This window comes from Eleginops maclovinus, chromosome 23 (genome assembly GCF_036324505.1).
Source record: "Eleginops maclovinus isolate JMC-PN-2008 ecotype Puerto Natales chromosome 23, JC_Emac_rtc_rv5, whole genome shotgun sequence".
Lineage (NCBI taxonomy): Eukaryota > Metazoa > Chordata > Actinopteri > Perciformes > Eleginopidae > Eleginops > Eleginops maclovinus.
The window spans coordinates 2394787-2419800 of NC_086371.1; the positions used below are offsets into that span (position 1 = coordinate 2394787).

The window sequence follows — 25014 nt, forward strand, 5'->3', positions numbered from 1 at the left end:
ATTCACTGTTAAAATTCCACAGTGCCAAAACATAAATCCCACATTTCAGATTTGTACATCTAACCAAGTGGCATCCCGGGAGAAGTCGCCATATGCTGTAAATGTTGGGAAATCCACAGAGTTAGTTGTTGGGGTGGATGCTCGCTCCGCCTCCATGTATACAGTGTATAGAGAGAGTATAGGGGGTGGGGGGGAGGAGGGAGGCAGAGAGAGGGAGGGAAGGAGCGCAGTGCTTTGCCATCTCTCCACTCTCTCCTCACACTCCGTGCAGCGCGTCCTGAGGACCGGCAGCGGACAGAGTTCACAGCCGCAAAACGTTGACTGCGCGTCGGGGTGGAAACTAGCCGGAGCACCGCTGCTGGAACTCCCATACCGGACATAGTGTTTGTTGCTTGGGTGATTTTAAACCTTTTTACCCGCTTTTTTTCCCACCACCACCACTACCACCACATCCCTAAAGAAGCGTGCCATCAGCTGAGGATGCTGTCGGTACAAACCCGGTGGTGAAACATCCACGGAGCGCAAAGTGACCCCGGTCCGGACGGGTGGTTTTCCTCCGGATTGACGCACAGCTTTTTGGTCACGACAGTAAAAAAAAAACTGGACAGAATTAAAAGAGTAAGAGAGGAAAAATTGTGGAGGAATAACCCCCCCCAGCTGTCTGTCCGACTGGATTGTTTGATTTGTTTTAAGGTCTCCCCCCCCCCCCTCCCCCCCAAGTGTTGTGGATTGTTAATTTTTATTTTTGCACCTCCGTGTGGGTACCGAGGAGGAGCGGAGCCTGTAGCCGGGCTGGAGCGCTCAAAGCTGGGGAAGCGCGCTGATCTCACCCGGTCCAGGTAGGAACTTCTCTCCACAGAATTTTGATCATTATCAGGTCTTTACATAACAGCAGCTCTGTGCCATATTGGACACATTTCATGCAGGAGTGGCTTTACGCACGACAGATAGGACTTCCATTTTTCGCCTAAACGACACTTAATTAAGAAAACACTCATTAATGTCAGGAGGAGGTGTTTGAAAGGAGCTCTAAAAAGAAACACTTGTTGGTTTAAAACCCAATTGCATGCTCATAATCAGTGTCTAATCTCCTCTGATGGGTATTTTACCTATATTACACTACAGTGCCTATTGATCCGTATCGATCCCCTCCGTCCTCAACATTACCTCCATGTCTGTCGGTAATAAAAAGCAGCTTCCTGTGGGTCCCTCTCTGTGAAACTGTAGAAAAATACAGTACAGTGCAGGGAGGATGTTACAGTGCACAGTGTCCCTATAGTGCACACATATAGGAGCTGCTTTTAAATGTGGTGGGGGGTGGGGGTGGGGGGGGGTTCATTACGTCTCCATGCAAAGAGTTCTGCAGGGACTCTGTGGAGGAGAATATAAAATGGCAGTAAAAAGGAAAGCTCCTCATTACACTCTTCCCTCTGAAATATTGGAGTTAATCTGCCTTCAGGGACTCGCTAAAAGCAACAATACAACAGTCCATTCATCTGCTCGGAAAGCAATGCACAAATCTTTTGTATATCCATTTCCCTGCACACATGAACCCCTCCTGGGCACCTGTGGCAATTTAACACCCTTTACCCCCCCCCCCACACACACACACACACACACTACTGTGATGTTGTGTGAAGCCAGATGAATGGCGGAGTTTCAGGGTAAACTCTACAGAAAAGGTAGAGGAGCAGGTGATGATGAACATCCGTCTTGCGAGACATGCGTCGACGCTTAGGAATCCAGTCCGTCCGGCTCCTCCAGTCCTTCCCTCAGCCGAGAGAGGCGTCCAACCTGCTCTACATGAGAGGGGAGGGTGAGGGAGTCGGGGATTTACATGCAAAAGGCATCTGCCTCTCCCTGACAGAGAGTGAGCTGTAGTAGTAAACTGCTGCCGCTGTGGTCGAGAGAGAACTTCGCAGGAACGCCGTGAGAAACTCGGAGATTGCTGGGAGCGCTCATGGGAAAATGGGCCGTGTTGCTTGTTCCTCACACTTGACCTTTAACCCCCTTCCCCTCCAGCTTTGAGTATTTCTTTGTGACACAAAGACACTTATAACCTCTCAAGCCTGTCTCAATCACATCCTCAGCGGAGCAGCAGCAGCAGAGTCTTATATGCCGGAGTAACAAGAGCAACCACCTTTGGGTGAAAATGCAAATCTGCTGCTGGCTGATTTTGGTGTTCTATTCTCTAAAATGGGTTCATAATAAGATGTAGCCCCCGTGTTTGTGGCTTTACATCACAGTTGAACATTCATTGCTGTCAGAAAATGGTTCTAGAAAGCCCTAGAGGTTCAGATTGTGGGTTTTTAGAGTTCCTTCGTGCATTTTTATCGGACGTAAGCTCAGTTTCCTGCCTAAAAGTACAGTTTATTAACCCTCTCGCTCTGAGCATTCCTCACGACATAAAGACACTTAAAACCTCTCAAGCCTGTCGCAATCACATCCTCAGCGGAGTAGCAGCAGTGTTTATCTGCCGGAGTAACGAGAGCATCCACCTTTGGGTGAAAATGCAAATCTGCTGCTGGCTTATTTGATCTAAAAAAGGTTCAAAATAACATGTTTGTGGCTTTAAATCCCCAAATTAGCGTCATAGAAAAGGCTTTAGAAAGCCTTCACAGTTCTGATTGTGTTTTCTGTTCATACTGCAGTTTCCCTCGTGCATTTTATCGTGCATTAAAAGTATATTCAGTCGCAATCACATCCTCAGTGGAGCAGCAGAGTTCGTCCTAAAAAGAGTATGCACCTTTGGGTGAAAATGCAAATCTGCAGCTGGCTTTTTCTGATGTCCTAGCCTCTAAAAATGTTTCAAAATTAGATGCAACCCTCGTGTTTGTGGCTTTAAATCAGGGTTGAACATTCATTAGTGTCATAAAGCTAATTCAAGAAAGCCTTCGAGGTTCAGATTGTGGTGTTCTTGAGTTTCCCTCGTGAATTTCTATCGGACATTATCCTCAGCAGAGCAGTTGCAGATGAGTGTATTTGCCGGAGTAACAAGAGCATCCTCCTTTGGGTGAACATGCAAACCTGCAGCTGGCTTTGTTGGTGTTCTAGCCTCTGAAAATGCTTCAAAAACAGACGTAGCCCTCATGCTTGTGGCTTTAAATCACAGTTGAACGTTATCGTCATAAATACTGTTCTAGGAAGCCTCCGAGGATCAGATTGTGTTTTTTTGTCCGAACTGCAGTTTCTGTCGTGCATTCAATCGGACGTTTGCTCCGTTTTCCTCCCATCTAACAGTGTATTCAGGTTTATTCCCAGTGAGTGGATGAGGGGCAGAGAATCTCACTGTGGTGGGCAGGCGGTTTGGACACCAGAGCTTCTGCCGCCGTGGCTCCAGGGGCGAGGTCGGGAGGTTTTTGACACCGAGCCTTTAAAGAATCCTCTAATTTGGAGGTGCAGGCGTCCAATTTTAGCCACATGAAACGAACGTCTCCGTCATCCACACAGCTCTGCGGGAAGGTTTGGAGGTTGGGGAGGATTAGTCAGAGGATGAACAGGGGGAAAAAAAGACAATGTGGAGGATACGGACGGTCGGACCGAGTGCACAATGTGGAGATCTGAAGCGAGCTCTGTTGATGTCCGTCATTAAAAGACGGGAGCTGGGAGACGGGGAATGGAAACACATTCATGTCCCGGCTCCGTGGAAGAAGAGGCGCTTCAGATTTAAGAGTTTTCACGGCAGGTTTTCTTTTGTTTTGTAAGTTCAGGTGCTGCAGGAGAGGAATGAGGAAGCTTTAGAGTCAGAAGCAACAATAAGGTGTTTCAGGGTTAGGGTTGTTTCTTCTTCGGTGGTGTTTGCCATTACTGGAACACATATATTTGGCATCTTAAAACTTTGGTCTTCGAAAAGCTCATCTTAAATCAATTTAATGAGATTTTTAGGGGGATCTCTAGAGTTTTACCTTTGGATAACCACTTGTTCTGGATTTTAGTTGCCATAAAAACTGCCTGTCACGTTTTAAGGCAACACATAAATGAATGTCTTGGATTGTAAGCAGAAAACCCATTTCATATTAATCATGTTTAACCATTTTCAGAGGTCTGGGAGGGAACAAATCCATAGTTGTAGATAAATAATGCGAAATGTATACAGAAATCAGAAGAAATGTGTTATTTTGCTTATTTTTAGGTGCTACCCTTAATGTCCTGTCACTTTTAAGGCTTGGATTATAAGCAGTCAAAACATAATATACTATTTTCATGGGGTCTGAAGTGGAAAACATCCAACAAAAGGCAAAAATATACACAAATCTGAAGAAATACGCATTACTTTGCTTATTTTCAGGTGCTACACTGATTCAATTTCATCCATGATGTGATTTCTTTCTGTTTTGTGTAAAAATGAAACAGGAAAACTGCTTGCATGATACACACCATCCAACCTGTGACAGAGCAGAGCTGCCATTCAATCTGAAGTCATCCACCTGAGGCAGCTGACGTCTTCCTGTAGCTTTGATTAAAAACAAAAAAAGAGGGTTTGGAGAGGTCACGGAGATCATTATAAATCACCCTGAGGGAGTCATAAACCTCCGCCGCTAATTCAATGTAAATGCGTCTGTTGGCGGAGGACACATGCTGTCATTTCCTGCGGGACGACGGCTCTAAAAGCACTTTTATAGAGTCTGCATTATATCGCCGTATTGATTTCTGGAAGTCAATAGGAACGATGGCTTCAGTCAGTTAAAGGGTTGAAACTGCGCTGTCTGCTCACACACCAGGTGTCACTTTACATTAACGTTCAAACACACACCGCTGCAGACTCACAGTGGAGGGTGCAGGAGTGGAGCTGCAATTTTGGACTCTTTTTCATCATTTTTAAATCTGAAAAGTGTTCAAAATCTCTTTAATTATCTGGTTTTGTTCAACCAATGGTCAAAAACCCACATTATTATGAAAGGAGAGAACGTTAGCATGTGTGAAAACAGACTGAATAAATAGCTGTTGTTGGATGCATTGTCACATTTCAACACTAATCTGTTCAGCTGTTCAGTATCTCTCATGGTAATGTGAATACTAACATTCAGCAGCCATTTTTTAAACTCTTTTACCTCTTAAAAGCTGCAACTGTCCACTCTTTTATCCTCCTTTAATCTTACAAGTGTTTGGAAATGTCTTTAGATATCTTAGTATTAGCATTTCCTGTTGGAACCAGGGCCTGCTTTACACATAAATCAATTGTTAATGATTCGTTTTTGGTGGATCAATTGATATATTTCAGCAGTAATCTGTTCTAAAGAACACTTAACAATACATACTGAGTGTGTACTGTGCATAGAGGCAGTATGTTGCATTTGTTTTGGTTCCAATATGCAGTGAAAAGTGATATTTGGCCCTTTTTTAGTTGTAGTCACTGTGTCCTTTGTTATCTTCATTAGTAGTCGTAGTTATTGATACCTTTCCTGTGAAGTTATCTACCTTAAACACACTCTTATAGGTTTATCACATTAATATCTCAAATGTTAAACATCCCGCTCAGTACACGACCGTTTTCGTACAAAATGTAAGGGATCTTTATCAACAACGAAGTGTTTCAATGTCAAAAATGGACATCAGCCCAGTGTTGGATTCCCTGCACTCTCTCTATAAATGTGAGAAACCTCAGGTGGATTCAATCTCATACCTGAGGATTAGCGTGTTCGTATGCGTGGTCAGGTGTTCTGCTTTCATTCACTGCCCGCCATAGTCTGACATGTGGAATAAATATGTTGCCATGGATTTAAACCGGCGTTCTGATGAGTCCTGATCTTTACTTCAAACCAGCCTGCTGTTCATCTGCCATGCACTCCCATAATCCCCTTCTGCTGCGGCGAGGGGATCAGTGTGTGTGTGTGTGTGTGTGTGTGTGTGTGTGTGTGTGTGTGTGTGTGTGTGTGTGTGTGTGTGTGTGTGTGTGTGTGTGTGTGTGTGTTCTAGGTGTGTGCCAGGTCATCTGATTCCTGCCTGAGTGCCTCTGAGCACGAGGAAGGACACAATGCACCCGAAACCAGCGGTGAAACCATTAGGACCAGTGAGTCAGGGCTCAGACAGCTTCCTGCGCGTCAGTCAGGCGGTGTGTTCGTGGTTCGCAGCAGAGTCACATTCTCTCCAGTTCCTTTTGACCGACGCTAAATATTTACACAAGGTGTGTGCGCGCTCTGAGGCTCTGACACACGATACACCTGCTGGAGCTACAGGTGGAGTCTTTACAACAGGTGTGTTCAGGAGAGCGCTGTAAGGGATTGTTTTTGGAGTGTGTGTGTGGACGTGCATTGTTATTTTGAGGCTTAGACTGAGGCTATGGGGAATTACAAGTCATATATTTACACATATTAACACATATAGAGACATATGTAGCCTACCTTTAAACAGATGTATCATGTATTTGTTTTTCTATGTAAGGGTAGAGAAGCAATGGAGTAAAGGAGAGGGATTGAGAAGTAAACATAATAATAATGTAAAATAAATGAGAAAAAGGGAAAATAAGAGACAATAAATGAATACAACTCAAAATAATAATAATGCTCATTCTGTGGAAACAGCAGTGAGAAAGCAGATCTGGGTTTTTCCCCTCAAAGAAATCTGTTTCCAAGTGAAGTAAAATGTCCAATTCCTTAGTTATTACTACAGTACTGACAATTTCAGACTCTAGGCTGATGTTCAGCACACACACACACACACACACACACACACACACACACACACACACACACACACACACACACACACACACACACACACACACACACACACACACACACACACACACACACACACACACACACACATACATACATATCCTCCCTATTCAGATGGAGCAGCCAGCTGTTGCCAGACCCTTTCAGCTTCTTGACACCACCTGGGTGTGTGTGTGTGTGTGTGTGTGTGTGTGTGTGTGTGTGTGTGTGTGTGTGTGCGTGTGTGTGTGTGTGTGTGTGTGTGTGTGTGTGTGTGTGTGTGCGTATGTGTGTGTGTGTGTGTGTGTGTGTGTGTGTGTTCGTCAGTGTGCACTAATCTGGATCAAACAATGGTAGTGAGTGGAGTAATTAGAGTAATCCCCTTTGTGTGCTGCAAGGCGAGGGACCACACACACACACACACACACACACACACACACACACACACACACACACACACACACACACACACACACACACACAAACAGGACTGTCCAGAAAGAGCTCACCTCGACCATGAACATCCTGTCCTTCTGAGATCTGAACACATCAAAGGAACTTTTGATTTACAGTATGTGTGTGTGTGTGTGTGTGTGTGTGTGTGTGTGTGTGTGTGTGTGTGTGTGTGTGTGTGTGTGCGTGTGTGTGTGTGTGTGTGTGTGTGTGTGTGTGTGTGTGTGTGTGTGTGTGTGTGTGTGTGTGTGTGTGTGTGTGTGTGTGTGTGTGTGTGATACATAATTCAAGCCAGGTCTGCTACGTGTGAACATGAAGCACTGGACATTCCGGTTACTGTAGTTTATATAATGAACACACACCTTAACACACACACACCTACAGACACACTCACAGGTATCAGAATACACACCCGTGAGACAGAAACTTTCAGAACGTGTTTCCAATTTGGCTCCTCTCCACCAGTGTTTCCTGTTTCCAGATTTGTTGGATATTGTTCAGCTTTGTTTTTGATCTAATGTGTTGTAATTGGTCTGATAATGATTCTGTGTAAAATATAAAACACACAACGGCAATTAAAACTGAAGCCAGCGATGATGTAACCTGCTTTATGTAACACCGAAGACTTTCATTCGGTGTGTGTCGCACAAACACACCCACTAACAGATTTCACCGACACAGAGCGGCTCTCTAATTGGGAAAAATAAACAGCAGACTGCTGAGATTACAGGAAGCAGGGCTGGGAGTCCTCTTGTAATAATGATCTGATCCCACATTTTCAGTTCTAAATCAAGATGTAGAAAACAGGAATAGCTGTCCAGATGAGCGACCATTTGTCTTTTAAATGCATATTTGTATTTAATTTAATTCCTTTTATCTCTTTATTAAACATTTGGCTTTAACTGCTCACGTTTATATAAATATTTAATATGATTTATTTTATTTCTTTTGTTAAAATAGTTAATTTATTCATCCTTTCTTTCACATTTTTTAATTCAAACTGACATTTTTGTGAAAGATGTTCATATGTATCTAATATGTATATATATAATATAGTATATAATTGATAATGTAATCCTCCCTGGTGGTTTTGAATGCAAGAAAGTGGTAATTAAAGTCTCAAAGGGGAAACATCTGAGGGAATTGGACCAGGAATATCTTTGAATTTGGCTTTAAGAAGCTGTGGGAACTTCATACACATTTTCCCAGCATCCCAAACCTATTTAGAGGTTAAAAACTTTATCAATAAAGGAAGAAATCCTGGCTCTTCATTCCTGAGAGCGCAGTAAAGGTCAGCGCTCCAGTGGAAGAGCCCCATCAGTGGTTTGACGGTGCAGGGCGGGGACACGTGTGGGGAACCAATGGGCTGTTTGTTATGGTGATGAAGCTGGACTTTAGTATTGACTCCCACTGCGCAGTAGGTCTGCAGACTCACTGCGTTCACTAAGCAGAGGAGCAGCTTCTCACACTGGACCTGTAGAGCCAGCTCACTGTCCCAGTCAACAGGTCAGTTTCCAGTGGCGTGTGTTTTATGATGGTCTATACATAATGCAGAAGTGCTTTGGGTTTGATTCTCCTAGAATCTGTTTAGAGGCGATGGGGAGAATGGTGCACACCAACGGGGTGTCTCTGTGTCACGTTTTGAGGATGTTTGCATCAATGTTTGATAAGGTTTAGTAAATGTACTAGCAAACCGATGGCTGGGGTTTGTCTTTGGGTCCCTTTTTTAGGGGCTTTATTTCAATGGGTTTAAAGTAATCTGTTACATGCTGAGGTTACTGGTGTTTAGCTGGTTGTGTTTGAGCATTGAGGAGCGTTGTTGGTGTCTGTTTGGGTGTTATTTGGGGATTTTTACATTGTTGTGATGAAGTCGGGATGAAGAAACCAAAATCCGTGACTTTAATCTGGGTGTTTTATGTTTCATGGTTTTAAATTATATTTGAAGCCTTCTGTTTCACATACATGTGTCCGCATTGCAATTACTTTATCACATTTCCTGTTTTGTGGTGTTTTAGGAGTATATGTTGCATGAATATAGATGTATAAATAGTCTTTATGACAATATATGTAGAATATTTTCAAATTGAAACTCTACTTTGTCAAAAAGTATTTCACAACATTGAGAAACAAGTTGGAAATCAATCATTAGGATGTCTATTGGTATTTATTATGGATCTTTACATCAATTCCTCAAATGATTGAGGTATTTGTGTGAAAACTTAAACCAAATCCTGGAATTCTGTGTAGAAATAAATTTAAAAGAGATTTTTTAGACGTCTTTATGACAATATTTGTATCAGTATTCCATTTTAAAGCTCTACTTTACCATGTTTTCATCACTTTACGTGGTAGTTTATGTAGTTTATTGGTTATTTAAAAATATATCACATAAAGGGAGATGTCATTACTGCCAAAAAATATTCAGAAATATAAAAAAAAAAGTAGTTTTGCATTAAAATGACATGATGTCGGGTTCCCAGCTGCAGCATGACTTGATGTGTGGTAATGTACAGTAGTTATACTATGGGCTGCAGGTGCCACATTTACATTGGAAACACACGCTGAATATCAATAGTGAACACACACACACACACACACACACACACACACACACACACACACACACACAGGGGGGGTGGTAACAGGGCCATTGAGCTGCATTGTGATGTACAGACGACTCTCTCTCTCAATCTCTCTTCCTATTGTGGGTCTTTGTCTCTCGCCCCACCATCAGAGTTGAACCGTCACACACTTACAGCCTGGCTCCTTACACATTGAAATGTAACTGTCCTTATAAAGTCTTTGTACTTGCAAATCACACACACACACACACACACATATAGAAACTGGTTCCAGCTGCTTGATGGCTCGACCTCTTTGTTACCACACACACACACACACACACACAGTGGTGAGAAAGTTTCAGACTGTGGGAAAACGGACGAGCCGGACGATCCCTGATTCCCCCGAGGAGACAACACATACACACACACACAGAAACACACACTTGTACATGTGAACAAACATGACAACAGAGCTTCGCTTTGATTCTGTTTTTACTCTCGTCCTGACATTCGACCCGCTCCCAAGCTTCCCCTCCGGTTGCACATGCTACAGTTTACATTACAGGACGCATAATTCACATTTCTCCCGTCAGTTTGAGCTAACAGCGGCGGGAGTTGGGTTACACAGGAGTTTTGGTGGGGATGTCACCACTTTCAATCAGTAAATGGATTTTAAAACAAAATCAGATTCATTTAATTGGGTACCAATCTTTGGGAACAACTGGGGTGTCAGGTTTCAAATTAATCTTGTCCTAAATGTAGTTGACCTATCCACCAGTTAACCTGGAAAATCATTGTCAAAATGCATTTGATGCTCTTAAAAATGAGGTTTTTTAACAAGACTATGTATTGATTGATTTAGGATATATAGAAACATAATGCGTCTTTCGTCGTTAAATATCAAAATACCTCCATTACCCTCAAATAAATGGACAGATTTCAGTTTAAAAACACGATTTATTCCACAATTTCATGTATTGTTTCAGTTTTCTTCAATGATTTCAAGTATTTTTCTGGTTTATATTGAGCTGCAGACAAAGTTTGAGGGTGCAGGAAGTGTTTTCACATAATGAACCTGGTTGTTTGAAACACAATGAGGATTTTAACAAGGCTTTGGACAGCATTGCTTATCCAAGGATCAGAAAATATACTTCTTTCCTCGTTTTGTGTCTGGTTTCTAACTTGTGTCTCTGCAGGCGAAACACAAGTTAGCTGTGGTGTCAGGGTAGGGTTAGAGTTAGGGTTAGGGTTAGGGTCAAGCATTTAATGGGTCGGGAATTGAGAAGTTAACTTGTTTTTTACAGACGATATGATGACTTTACTGAGGTTTCAAACCAGGTTTAACCCTGATTGTCGAGAATCCACATACAGAAAGTTGGTATCGGAGGTTTTTCTGTTGCTGTTACAAAAACTAATGATGGTATGAGATGAGAAAATATACGTGTGGTATTAAACACGGGGAACACAGAAGCTAAAACAAAAACCAAACACTGATCCCTCTCCATTTATGTAAAAGTCGTCTGTGGTTGTAGTTTTTGTCCGGACACACTCCCTGTTGTTCGGGACATTGTTGGCCGTCCGGTCGTCGGCCAGTAAACCCTGTTGTTTCAGCCCCGTTTCCACGGTGACGTGTGATAATGCTGGCAGGGTCTGAGGTCAGAGGTCGTTGGTCTGTGGGTATTTGGCAGCTCTGCGGAAAAATGTGCTAAAAGAAACACACAAATACATTCACACTGTTACACACACACACACACACACACACACACACACACACACACACACACACACACACACACACACACACACACACACACACACACACACAAAGGGGTATTCACATGCACATTCACACTTGCAAACACAACAACCCCCCTACCCACCAAGCCCCTAAACACACTCATTCACATATAAACAGGTCATTAGACATGTGTGTGTGAGTGTGTGTGTGTGTGTGTGTGTGTGTGTGAGTGTGTATGTGTGTGTGTGTGTGTGTGTCTGTGTCTGTGTGTCTGTGTGTCTGTGTGTCTGTGTGTGTGTGTGTGTGTCACAGCAGGGGAGCAAACACAGACAAGAACAACTGGACCAACATTTGCTGCCTTTAACTTCTTGAAGATGTTTCTGAAATGTTACGATGAAAAACAATCGGAGGAATATGATTTGGGCGCTCGTTCATGACCCTTTCATTGGAATATTATATAAAGACATTTTGGCGAGATACTTTAACGTAGGGGACATGAAACTTAAGTTTATGTCAAGCTTATGAACTTTGTCTTGTACCTTTTAATCCCGTAAGGGTCAAAAAAGGGATTGAAGTTATTTGATTTTCAGCATCAGTATGTAGTGTCTCTCCTGGGACATGTCTCCATGCTTTAATGCTCAGAAAGCTCTTTATTTTTCACCCTCTGTCTGAAACCAGAGCCCAGTCTGCTCTGATTGGTTAGCTGGCCGACTCTGTTGTGATTGGTCGACCGCTTAGAGATGTCCCGCCCCTTAGCCGCCGATCCGTTCAATGTGTTGTATTTGAATTCATTTATACAGCAAAAAAACATGACACATTTTCCCTCGTTCCTGTTGCACAGGTCCAGACCGTACTTTTCCAAAAGCACTTGGTAAAAAACACTCCTCTAACCAGCTGAACCCGGCTCTATACACACATTTGATCCTCTGTAAGTCCCTCTATACTCCAACAAAGGATGGTGCGTAATGTTTGAAGGGTCACTCGGAGGTAAATAACTTTATTAAGAAGTTCTTCTGTTGGTTTTGTGAAATCTCTGAAAGAGTTCATTTCATGTCACTGAATGAATCTGTAGAAGGCCCTCTCACACAGCGGGGGACTCAACAGGCTCTGAACACACTCCCACACACACACTGGTAACAGCGCTACACTAGTTTTAGGTGGAGGAGCATGACTTCCTGCTTCCTGTTCAGCATGCAAATCCATGTTAGTGTGTGTGTGTGTGTGTGTGTGTGTGTGTGTGTGTGTGTGTGTTCCTCCAAATCAAGGACGTGAGCAAGAAAAAAAAACCGCTCTCCAGATTAACCTCGTCGACCCGCAGCCGAGAAACTCCTCCAGCGCGAAACACCGTGTGTGTCTGAGATGAATTGCTGCCAAGAGAAAATGTGCAGGGGCCGAGCACAGAATAGAAACGGGAAGAACGAGTTTATATCAGGAAAAATAACAGTATGAACACCAGACAGCAGGTGAAAAGTCAGAGTGTGGGTGTGTGTGTGTGTGTGTGTGTGTGTGTGTGTGTGTGTGAGTTCAGCCTCGATCACGGGCGGATTAAGACAATCTGAGTTTATGGCTATTCTCTTCTTTATACCTCAAGTTTTTTGTCTTGAATTAAGTTTTTAGCATAGATGAGTCCTTATATTGTATTCAGATTGACCTTTACAATGAATTCATGAAGTTTAAAACATATAAAGGACGTGTGTAAGAGTACAGATTTCTCATATTTCAGCAATAATACACTTTATTTACAGCAATTTCATCAAAAAATTAACGAAAAAACAGCAACTAAAAACAAAGACAGTGTATTAAAATTACAAAAGTGATTAACAGGACCAGTCTTCTTTCATTCAAGACCTTACATGTTGTAAATAAATGAGGAAACATGAAGACATAGGAGAATGGAGAAAGAAAAGACTAAAAAAATCTTTGTTTTTTTTCCAAATCTCGCAGCGCTTCAAGTAATAACGACATAGATTAAATACACTTTTAAATATTACCCTTACATGTCCTGCTGAGGGTCAAATTGCTCTGTGTCTGGTCGGGTTTGTACAGAGTCTAGTTTCATATGAAGCACTTTTCAGTCAGCCACACACACATTAGTCTGATGAGTCAGTGTTGGCCTGATTTACTCACAATGGAGCCTGAGGGTGAACACTGCTGACCCCCCGCTACTGCTGGGCACTGTATCACTTTAAAACACACATGAAGAGCTGCATGTTCCCTAACGCATCGACTGTCTGCATTTATTAGGGACATAAGTATTCTAATATTATGTTTGATGAAGATCCGATGATGCAGAGGAAGCAGTGTTTTTCAAATGTACCTTCTTTCAAAATCGAGGGTCTCCTTGTCCTCTGTGCGTCACTTTATTTCAGCACCATGAACGTCATGAGGTCTTCTTAAAAAGAACCTTAACTCAAAGTCCATTTACTAGCTTCTCCTGGGTCGTTAAAGTTAGATCTCTCTCATTTAGTCGGGAATATTGAAGTATTTATTAGCTCTTCTGCAACTTATGTTTGCATCTTATCTCCTTCTCAAACGTGGGAAGCAAAGGACATTTATTCTGTGCAAGACGACCATTAAAAGTGGACCTTCTTGGCTAATGGCCAGAGGTTTCTTTCACAGATAAATGAGAAAAAATCTGTGAATTAAAAGAATCACAACCTGTTCGATCTTTGGTAGATTTGTGTTTTTAAATAGGAAAGCACAAATGACAGAAAGGACCTCAATAAGGGGTTTTTATTGACAAAAAATCCCCCAAAAGTTAATAAGTGGACCTAAATTGGATGTGGTTTTTGCATTATATCATTGCATTTCATTTAGCTGAGGCTTCTGGTCAAAGAGCCCTGACTCTCTGATTGGTACACAACCACTCACATGTAGTTTTCAATTGTTCCAGGTAAAAGTGCACACAGTTGTGACGCTGAAAGCTAGAACGTCAACATTTCATCCTCCTGGTTCAATTGAGTTCTTAGACCTTCCTTACTATTCTGTTCATGAAGTCTCAGAGACTTCCGGGTGCGCCGCTCCTTCTGTCTTCTCCTCGTCAGTGTTTTTTTTGGGGAAGTGTCGCCGGTGGCAGCGCTCAGTTTGTCTTCCTGTCAGAGCGGTGGACTGGCAGCACGAGGAAGTCATCAGTCAGCTCAGCTGCTTTCTGCACACCGCAGCCCGAAACTTCCTCTGCCATACATCCCTAAAAAGAACAAACAGCAGCCGAAAGAGATTACTTCAACAATCTTTCAGTGGGATACAGTTTGTCGGAGAAGGACAAGCTTTGTTACCTTTTATTTTCTGGCGTTCGGACGCTTACGGACCTTACCAAAAATCACATTCAAAAGCAGAACCCTAACCCTTGCTTTGTTTGGTTGATTTGGTTTCCATTTTAACTGGTCGATAAGGTGAAATGACATTAATATTTACTCTGTCCTATCAGACAGGAAGTCAAGGGCGTTGTCGCTGATCTGTTTCTGTGTCTCTTTCAGATCGGTGCTGCCGGGTGGAGACATGGCGTCGCTGAGACGGGAAGTTCTGCTCTTCTTTATGGTCGTCCTGCTGGTTTCCTGCGGCGCCGCGCCTACCGACATCCTGTACCGAGTTCCCGAGGAGCAGCCGCCCAACACGCTGATCGGCAGCCTGGCGTCGGACCAGGGCCTTCCCGACACCGGACACCTGTACAAGCTGGAGGTGGGCTCGCCGTACCTGCGGGTGGACGGCAAGACCGGCGAAATCTACACCACCGAGATCCCCATCGACCGCGAGATGTTGAAGGACTGCCGCAACCTGTTCGACGGAGACAAATGCTTCCTGGAGTTCGAGGTGTCGATCACAGACATGGTGAAGGGTATCGGCTCCGGTCCGCGGCTGATCGAGGGGCGCATCGAGGTTCTGGACATCAACGACAACACGCCGCAGTTCTCCTCGCCCATCCTCACCCTTTCCATCCCCGAGAACACGCACATCGGCGCCCTCTTCTCCATCCCCATGGCCACCGACAGAGACTCCGGGTACAACGGCGTGGCAGAGTACTCTCTGAGCGCCGGGCCGGACGCCGACCAGCTCTTCAGCCTGCAGGTGGCCGTGGACTCGGAGGAGAAGCTGCCTCAGCTGGTGGTCATGGGCAACCTGGACCGCGAGAAGAAGGACTCGTACGACCTGAACATCCGCGTGGTGGACGGAGGGAAGCCGGCGAGGGCCAGCAGCGCCCTGCTGAGGGTCACCATCACCGACCAGAACGACAACGCTCCCAAGTTCGAGAGGAGTCACTACGAGGCCGAACTGATGGAGAACAGCATACAGGGACACTCGGTGCTACAGGTCAGTACACACACCTTTTGATTTGTAATGACCAATGATCGATGACACAATTGAATCTTTTCATTCAGAGCAGGTCTAGACTCAACTATTGATAGAGCACATTTAATAAGCAGAACCAGACACATTTACCAAGTTTAATCTGTGTATAGCTGATCTATTGGCGAGCACAAAAGGGTGCTTTTCTGTCTGAAGGGTCACATGGAGTTAAAAGAACTTTATTAAGAAGTCTTTTGGTTTTGTGAAGCAGCTGAAAGACTTCAGACTGTCTGAATACATCTGTACAAGGCCTGGCTCCTCTCTCTCACACATCAATCCTACCTGTTTGACATTCATTTATAACCATGTTTCTTTCAGACTATCTGAACTAAAGCAATACAAACCTTTCTTTTCATTAATTGATTGACATTTATCAATAACGTCCTTCATCAGGGCAAAAATGTCAAACATTGTCTGATCTCAGCTACTTAAATGTCAGCTTCTCTTTATTTCATTATTATATAATCATTTTAAATGGAATAGTGCTGGATTTAACTGTCTGTCGATTCAAAAAAGACATTTGGAGACGTTGAACATGAAATATTGACCTAATGATTGATGATTGAACAGAAAACACAGCTTGAAAATACTGTTTCTTGCAGCCTATATCCGAACCACTGACTTGAACATTTAAAACAAAGGTGGTTGGGGTTTGGTTAAACGCTGCCAGGTTCAGCTTATGTTCTCCTTCCAGATCAGTGGTTCACATAATTCAATTAAAACCAGACTTGTGAGGGGAGACTTCATTGTGAAAATAAAACAGGATGTGGTTTTACTCCGTCTGAGATGGCTGTATAGGGCTATCTTAGGGAGGAATTCAGGGGAAAATCAGGGTCATACATCTGTCGGCTGCTGGTAAACCAAACTCAGTTGTTTCTAAAACCTTCATCCAGTTACAGAACACCAACATGTTCAGAGTCAAGGGTCCATTTTTGATGCATGACGCCATTACAGGAGTCTTAATTAAAACAATACTTTCATTTAAATGAAACAATTCTCTGGGGGTTATCATGGTTGGAAATAATCGGGATGAGTGAATGAAACAACTCAACGAACACAGATACATTTTTTTTAGACGCACTGAGTCAAAAAAGGTTTCTTATTATGGAGGATTTCATATTTATAGATGGACTTAATTGAAAAAAATCAATTAAAACAGAATATTGTGTGTCTTTCACTTTTATGTATGTCCTCAGGTCACAGAAAACAGCCTAAATATACTAGCTTATGAACCCTAAATGGGTCCCTATATATTGTGCTTTTTGGGTAGTAGTGTTATATAGGTATTGGTGCATGTAAGTGGTCTGCAAAGGCTGGAGTTCAAAGGCACAGAATACAAATTTGAACCTGAAAATGTGTCTTTTCTAAAGGCTTTAAACTCAGGACAAATCTGACCCTGTCCGTGTCACAGAGTTTTTTCCTGTCGTGCAAACATGACAGAGGACCCTTTTGGCCCTGTTGGCAATAACACTGCTCGCTGCAGGACAACACTGCCCGTAATGCGCTGCTCAATTATCCGTGCAGACAGATAGTGCGTTGGAGGTGAAGCAGGGCGTGGGACCTCTGTGTGTAGTCACATATTAACCACTGATTCAACTTCACCTTTGAGCCCTTCATGGACGTGATGTCGGTTGAGTTTGGCTTCGTTGAACAAGCATCTCCTCCCCGTATCCTCTTCACTTCAGCCCCTCGATCCCCCGACTGCAGCGCGACCAGCCAGGCTCGCTGTGAGCCGTGCATGACTTAATCTGAGTCAGTCATGAGATTATCCACGGGGCTTATTGGTATTATTGCCGGATGTGGCTCATTGCATTTCAGAGAGCAGCAGAATTCATTTCACTTAACGTGCGTTTGAGAAGCAATGCTTCGGAGGCAGCGGCACGGGGATGACTGATGACCCTGTCCGACCCGCTTAAAGGGTCCAATAGCGACACACACGTGTATATCCCTGCTTTTTGACCCACCATTTAAAAGGAGCATACTGCTGCGTTTTACATATTTTAACTTGCTGTCAGGGGGTAGGGTTATTTCCTTTCAGGTGTCACTTCAGTTCAGTAAAATACAATGGCCGACAGGGGCACATGTGCTACAATGGCCCAGAACACCATGACTTTGGCTAAATAAAAGAAATATTTACTCTGGGTCCACTCACAAGCTTTTCTTTGGTTGTTGAACTTGGATTTTTGCTCATTAAGTCACACTTATTCAAGTGTTAATTCCAGCTTTCAGTCACACCTCATGGTGTTCATAAGCCTACATAGTCAAGGAGGTTTCTTGTGGTATAGAAGACAATGAGATGAAGAGGAAAAGTAGCTACTAGTGGAAATTATCGTCCAACACGCAGCAGATTTAATCTACAAACCTGCCTTAACGTTGGTAGATTTGTGTTAAGTGAGCTCATTGAGGGGCGCTTAATTGACTAACAATCATAACGTTTCTTTGACGGGTTAATCTGTAATTGTTTCTCCAGTATGGTTGTCCCTTTCTCAGATGAAGGATCTCATCAAATCTAAAGCTTATTAAGGACGAAGAAATAAATGAGAATAACAAGAGAGTCATTTTCTCTAAACACTAACAGCCAAGTGAAAAGATTAAGACGATTACAAATATTTCAGCTGATTAATGAATAAAAAATAAGCATCCGGAACATTGACACTGAAATTATTTTTTGTAAATAAAGATATAAACTGCGATGGATTATATTTCTAGTCTAAACTGATTCCTGCATCCTCCTTTAAGGTAGGAATCAATGGCTTAATTCGAGATGTATTCAGTGGATGGGAGGGGTGAAGTGTGACCAAACAAGCAGAGACTTTGGCCGGCCCGTTTGTGAACCAGTGCGCCCGCTGGTTAATTGTTAACTGGGAGATAAACGCTGTGTATTTGCCGTTTGCCTTGGAGAGCGGCCAGCTCGGCCCCGGCCTCATCACAGCAGCTCAACTGTTCAATACACAATTCTCCGAAGCTGTCAATAATTCACCGCTGTTTGGTGATATCTGCTGCTTAAAGCCACACTGGAGGGAAGGAAATCAATGGGCAGGAGAAATTATAATTTCACTTTCATGCTTTCTTTAACCTTAACCTCTGGATCAGTGGTTGCCACGGTCACCCCGGGCTAACGGTGACGGTCTGTCACAGTCTGTGATCCTGAGCCGGCAGGAAACCAGATATTTATTAAGTGGCAGTATCAACCCGAGTCAGTGCTACAAAGGAAATCCCCTTACAGATTCTCTTGGCTGCTTTCACCATTTTAAACTCCCTGATTTCCTGCTTAAATGTTCAATAAATGTGCAGTTGTGATATTTATCCCAACATGGACAATGTCATATTCTGCTCTTCATCAAATCTTCCGGGTGTAAAATGTTAAAATCATTCATGGCTGCGGTATCACGTCTACACATACTCTAGATTTTAACGTGTTAGCGGTTAATTCCCCAAAAATGTAGATTCTTGGACCTTCTTGGATTATCCTTTCTCCTGCCTGTACACTCACACTGAAGATACAGCCAGCTGCTAGTTAGCTTAGCCTAGCATAAAGACTTCAAACGGGGGAAACAGCTAGCCTTGCTCTCTTAAAAGCCCTCCAATCAAAATCTCTGTAATGAAGTCATAATATATAGTTTCTTAGTATTGTTGTTGTCATATTTGTGTAATCTTTTTGGACTGATCAGGCTGGTTGTGTCTCCCTCTTTACATCTCACTTTATATGTATATCACAGACACGAGAGTGGTGTTACTTTGTCCAACAAACACATGGCGTCTCAGCTTGATTCTAAAAAAGAGCTGTGTCCGTTTGCCCAAACAACATGAGCTCATTTTGTGTCTGAATACAATCAAATAATATCCTTATCTTGATTTAAAGAAGTGTATTTGGCTGAGTGCACGCCTGGCTAGGACCAAGTTCTGTGTTAAAAGAAAAATGACCTTTAAAAACATTCATTCCCAGGTGAAGCTTTAAGAAAATGCTGACAGAGCCTGGGACATTTAAATCAGCTCAACATCTACTTCATTTAGAAAACTACACAGCGACCTACATTTCTATACAGCAGCAATGGCACTGAATAAATGCAATTAAAAGGTATTAGATGTGTAGATAGAAAAGGCGTCCTAATGAGTACATCCTAAGTGATGTTCTGCTGACTGATCGTACCTCCTAATTGAGTAATTACCTCCATTTACTTTGGGTTTGGGCGTACGAGGCCGGATGGTGTCCGATGTTGGTCCATCCTCTGCAGTCTCCTAATGGTCCCCGAGAAGCCAGGGCTTTTCTGATAATGAGAGGAACATTAACATTCACTCATCTGCCCATTAGATTCCAATGATCCGCTGCACGGCCGTTAGTTGTTGTTGTGTGGGTGTGTTCGCTAAGCTATGAGCGTCTATTATGTTTCACACACAGAAGAAACAATTTCTCCCCCTCAGGAAATCACAAAGGGGTTTGTTGTGATGCATTAGTTATGGTAGTGACTCTTGGAAAGTCCAAGAATCTAAATAATCATTAAATTGTAACTGAAGTTATAATGGGAAACAAAAGGCTGACAGTTACTTCTTATGAATCAATCCAAGATGAAAACAACCCTCCGGACTTTTATTGCAAATGTTTATGTGTTCAATAGAGAAGATATCCTTTCAGTAATGGAAACCAAATCAAATCAGACACATGGCTTCATCATTTCAATGTGTTGTTTCTCCAAGTTATGTTCTGCAACGATGTGAAGCAGCTCCTTAATGTTGTTTGGATGAAGTACAACTTGTTTTAATTGCTAAACCTCTTGTCCTTGCAGGTCAGGGCCAACGACGCCGACACAGGCACCAACGGAGAGATCGACTACAGCCTCCATCAGGCAACAGAGGCAGTCCAGAACCGTCTGCGGATCGACCGGTCTACGGGCATTATCTACGTCAAGGGACTGGTGGACCGCGAGGAGGAAAGCTTCCTGAAGTTCTTTGTGTTCGCCAAAGATCGTGGGCCCAACTCCAAGAACTCCAAAGTCCTGGTGACCATCAACGTCAGGGACCAGAACGACAACCCCCCTGCCATCGAGATCCGTGGTATTGGCTTGGTGACGCACCACAACGGGGTGGCCAACATCTCTGAGGACATGCCCATCGGCACACCGGTGGCGTTGGTCCAGGTGTCGGACCGTGACGAGGGGGAGAATGCGGTGGTGACATGCGTGGTTGCTGGTGACGTCCCGTTTCAGCTCCGCCCTGCAAGCGAGTCCGCAAACGATCGGAAGAGGAAGTACTTCCTCCAGACAACTACCTTGCTGGATTATGAAAATAAAAAGGATTACAGGATTGAAATTGTCGCTGTGGATTCTGGAAACCCCGCGCTGTCCAGCAGCAACTCCCTCAAAGTTCAGGTCACGGACATGAATGACAACACGCCAACCTTTTCCCCTTCACTGGTTGAGGTATATTTTGCAGAGGGCAACCAGCCAGGTGACAAAGTGCTGGATATCTCGGCTACAGATGCAGACAGCGGCTCTAACGCAGAGCTGGTCTACAGCATCATCGACCTCCCAGCCACCAGGCTCTTTGAAATTCAATCCAACTCTGGAGAGATCCGTGTGAAGAACATGCTGGATCGGGAAGAGACGGAGCAGTATAAGTTTCGTGTGGCGGCAGCGGACAAGGGCATTCCTAGCAAAACTGGCACTGCTACCGTATCGATTAATGTTCTGGACCGCAATGACAATGACCCCAAATTCATGCTGAGTGGCTACAGCTTCTCCGTCATTGAGAACATGGCTCCACTGAATCCTGTAGGCGTAGTCACCGTCACTGATGCCGATAAGGGTGAGAACGCCCGAGTGAGGCTGTTTGTGGAACCGGACAATGGTAAATTTGTCATCCAGAATGGCACAGGAACCATCCTGTCCAGCATCTCCTTCGACCGTGAGAAGGAGAGCACCTACACCTTTCGCCTGAAGGCTGTAGATGCTGGTGAGCCACCTCGATCCTCCTATGTGGGGGTGACAATCAACGTCCTGGACGAGAATGACAATGCTCCCTATGTCACCAAACCGGCTAACTCCTCCTATAAGTACATGTCCCCCGTCACCCCGCCGGACACCCGGGTGGAAGTGGTAGAGGCTGAGGACATTGACTCTGGACTCAATGCTGAGCTGGTCTACACCATCACAGGCGGTAACCCGTATGACCTGTTCTACATCTCGCCCGACAGCGGAGAGATCACACTGGTGCAGGAGTTCACCGGGAAGCACAACGGGCTGCACCGCCTGGTGGTGAAAGTCAGCGATAAAGGCAAACCTCCCCGCCACACCACCGCCCTAGTCCATGTGTTTGTCAATGACACCAAGTCCAATGTGTCCTTTATCGAGGCGCTGGTTGGACACAGTCTCTACACCCCTCTGGACAGGGACATTGCCGGAGATCCCAACTACGCCCTTGCTCAGCGCAGCAACATCCTGTATGGCAGCCTCGCGGGTATTGCTGGTGTCATTCTGGTCATTGTCGCCGTGGTGGTCATCAGACACCGACTGCAGAAGGAAGCCAAGAGTGGCTACCAGGCTGGAAAGAAGGAGAGCAAGGACCTTTACGCTCCCAAGCAAGGCCCCAAAAATGGCAAAGGGAAGAAGAGCAAAAAGGGAAAAGCTCCCAAACCGGCGAAGCCCCTGGAGGAGGACGAGGAGGCCAGCCTGCAAAAAGGCCTCAAGTTCAACCTCATCAACGACGCGGTCAACGACAGTCCCAGAATCCACCTGCCCCTAAACTACCCACCGGGAAGCCCCGATCTGGGTCGCCACTATCGCTCCAACTCCCCCTTACCATCCATCATGCTGCAGCCACAGTCGCCCTCCGCCTCCAAGAAGCACCAGGCTGTTCAGGACCTCCCCGCCACCAACACCTTCGTGGGAACGGGCGACAACAACTCCACAGGCTCCGACCAATATTCGGATTACAGCTACAAGGCCAACCCGCCCAAATACAGCAGCAAACAGGTAGGAGTCTACGCAAACACGTACCAAAGGGACATCTGTTGGACCAACCGGGTGTGGTAGTCACGCTGGGACTTATTTGGCAAAGCCGATATTCTTCCACCAAAGCTGCACTGATTCCCCTGCACAGCACCCACTTCCAAACGGCTGTTATCTCTTTTGTGTTTTAGGTTTGGTTTGGATGTGTTCACCATTTTCTGTTCTGTTCTTTTGTTTTTTTGGACATCACACTATTCACACCATGAAAGATTGCATAAGGGATAGACCAAATATGGGCATACCAATATTTATCTGCTGTAAGACCATAACCCCAACCCCCAAAAAATGAACTCTGATGATCCAGAACATGTCGAGGGCTGATATTCTGTATGTTTGTGTTGATTTATCATGCTGTGGTTGATTTTGATACAATTACACGTAAATTAATTAAGAGTTTCTGACATTTTCCAAGCTTTATAAATCTTAAAAAGCCAGTAAACAACTAAATGAAACCAAGGTCAGACTTTGGATATATGAAAATGTTAATTCCCGGTTGATATCCCATATGGGTCTATCCTTAACTTCTATGTGTTTTCCTTTTGTTTCATGTGTGTTCAGTTCACTATGGGTTAAATGAAGGAAGTTATGAGTTATCGTTCACATGTGTTTTGACTGCGACCATTGAGAGGTTCACACTGACATCCTCATTAAGTTCGAATGTGTTTTTTTTTCTTTTTTCTGGAGGGCTGACTCTGGGTTTTAAAGCTGCTCTTTATGGCCGGATCAGCTAGTTGAAGTGTGACAAAGAAGAGTGACTGTGAATTCCTGAGCTTTTTTTTTTTTTTTGGTACCCATTGCCCATTGTTTCTTTGGCTGCGAACTACACTGGCTTTAAGGAGCACTTTAGAGTGTTTCCATCCAGTTCAGACCAATTTAAGTAATTTCAGTTCAGTCAGGGAGCCAGGCAGTGAAGACAAGAAGAAAGGGAATATAAAAAGGAAGGAAGGAGGGTTGTAAAAAAGCCAATACAGTATGAAGGAAAAGGTACACTAAGACTAAATGCAACCATTTCTTAACCTCCTGTCAGGTCAGCTGAAATACGGCTTTTAATTTTGCCGTGTTCCCAATCACTGGGGTTTAAAAAGTCAATAGTTTGCACAGATTAATGGCAGGTAATTTTCCAGGCGCCCGCTTTCGCCTTCTTTTACCCAGAGTGCCTTGCTCTATTCTATTTAATGTAAAAAAAAAAAGGGGGGGGGGGGATATTGGAGGTGGATATAGGGGCCATTAACGGCGTGATGGTGACGAGCTTTCACGCCGCATTGGCTGTTTTGTGATAGAACAAAATGTCACGTGCACTGTGAAAAACCGCGGAGACAATCACATAAAAGATGTTCATGCTGTAAATATAAATGTTGAACATTCGGTTTTGTTTTGTACTTTTTCCTCTGCTGTTTATGTTGCAACATTATCGTGTGTGTGTCCAGTGTGTGTGTGTGTGTGTGTGCTTAACAAGTGCATTTCATTATTCTCCCTGCTTTCTAGACTTTATGTTCACCTGTACCAAAGACTCACACACACACACACACACACACACACACACACACACACACACACACACACACACACACACACACACACACACACACACACAGCTGCATAATGACTGTCATCATCCATCGCATATATGGAACAGACTCTTTGCTTGTTCGGCTGGCCTGTTAGCACTCATGCTAGGTTAATATTTAACCTGCAAACACCTGAGCTGGCTCTTCAGATTTAAAGACACGAGGCCTGGTATCGACCCCGTCACACACACACACACACACACACACACACACACACACACACACACAATCGTGTACTCTTCTCTGGGGAAAGACATGTACAGTGTTCTTTTGTTGTGTTTTTTACCGTTAAAAGCAGATTCTATTTCAATAAACATGTTGCTTAAATGTTTTTAAAAAAGTGGCGCTCTCTCTCTCATTCTCTGCATTCATTGGGTGGTTAAAGTGGGCGGGGTTACAAACAGGAAGTGGGAAGAGGTACAGTATTCCATTTTCATTTCCATTCCTCACACGGAGAGAACTTGTGTGTTCACAACAGGATGCAAGTGTTTTTATATAAGTACTTCTCAATGCAATAAACTTTATTGATAAAATTAAAGCAGACAGTACATTTGGTTTAAAATACATGAAGATATGCATACATCTAAATAAAACCGTTAAATATAAGCTAATACATGATGCTATTTAGGTAAAAACAAAGAGATATAGTGTGTAATTTACACATGTAAGGCTGCAACGTCAACTAAT

At 43.8% G+C, this 25014-nt stretch overlaps 1 protein-coding gene across 4 annotated transcripts; it reads left to right on the top strand.

Moving 5' to 3' along the window:
- Positions 1-249: 249 nt before the first annotated feature.
- LOC134859579 (protocadherin-1-like) lies at positions 250-24667 on the top strand. Of its 4 annotated transcripts, none has more exons than XM_063876120.1 (3): positions 250-839; positions 14888-15719; positions 20540-24667. In XM_063876120.1, exons 2-3 carry the CDS (start codon positions 14910-14912, stop codon positions 22781-22783), a joined length of 3054 nt encoding a protein of 1017 aa, XP_063732190.1. In that variant the 5' UTR covers positions 250-839; positions 14888-14909; the 3' UTR covers positions 22784-24667. The 4 variants fall into 4 exon arrangements, with proteins under 4 accessions (XP_063732190.1, XP_063732192.1, XP_063732193.1 ...); XM_063876122.1 differs by lacking the exon at positions 250-839 and adding an exon at positions 6039-6194; XM_063876123.1 differs by lacking the exon at positions 250-839 and adding an exon at positions 8595-8615.
- Positions 24668-25014: the final 347 nt, after the last annotated feature.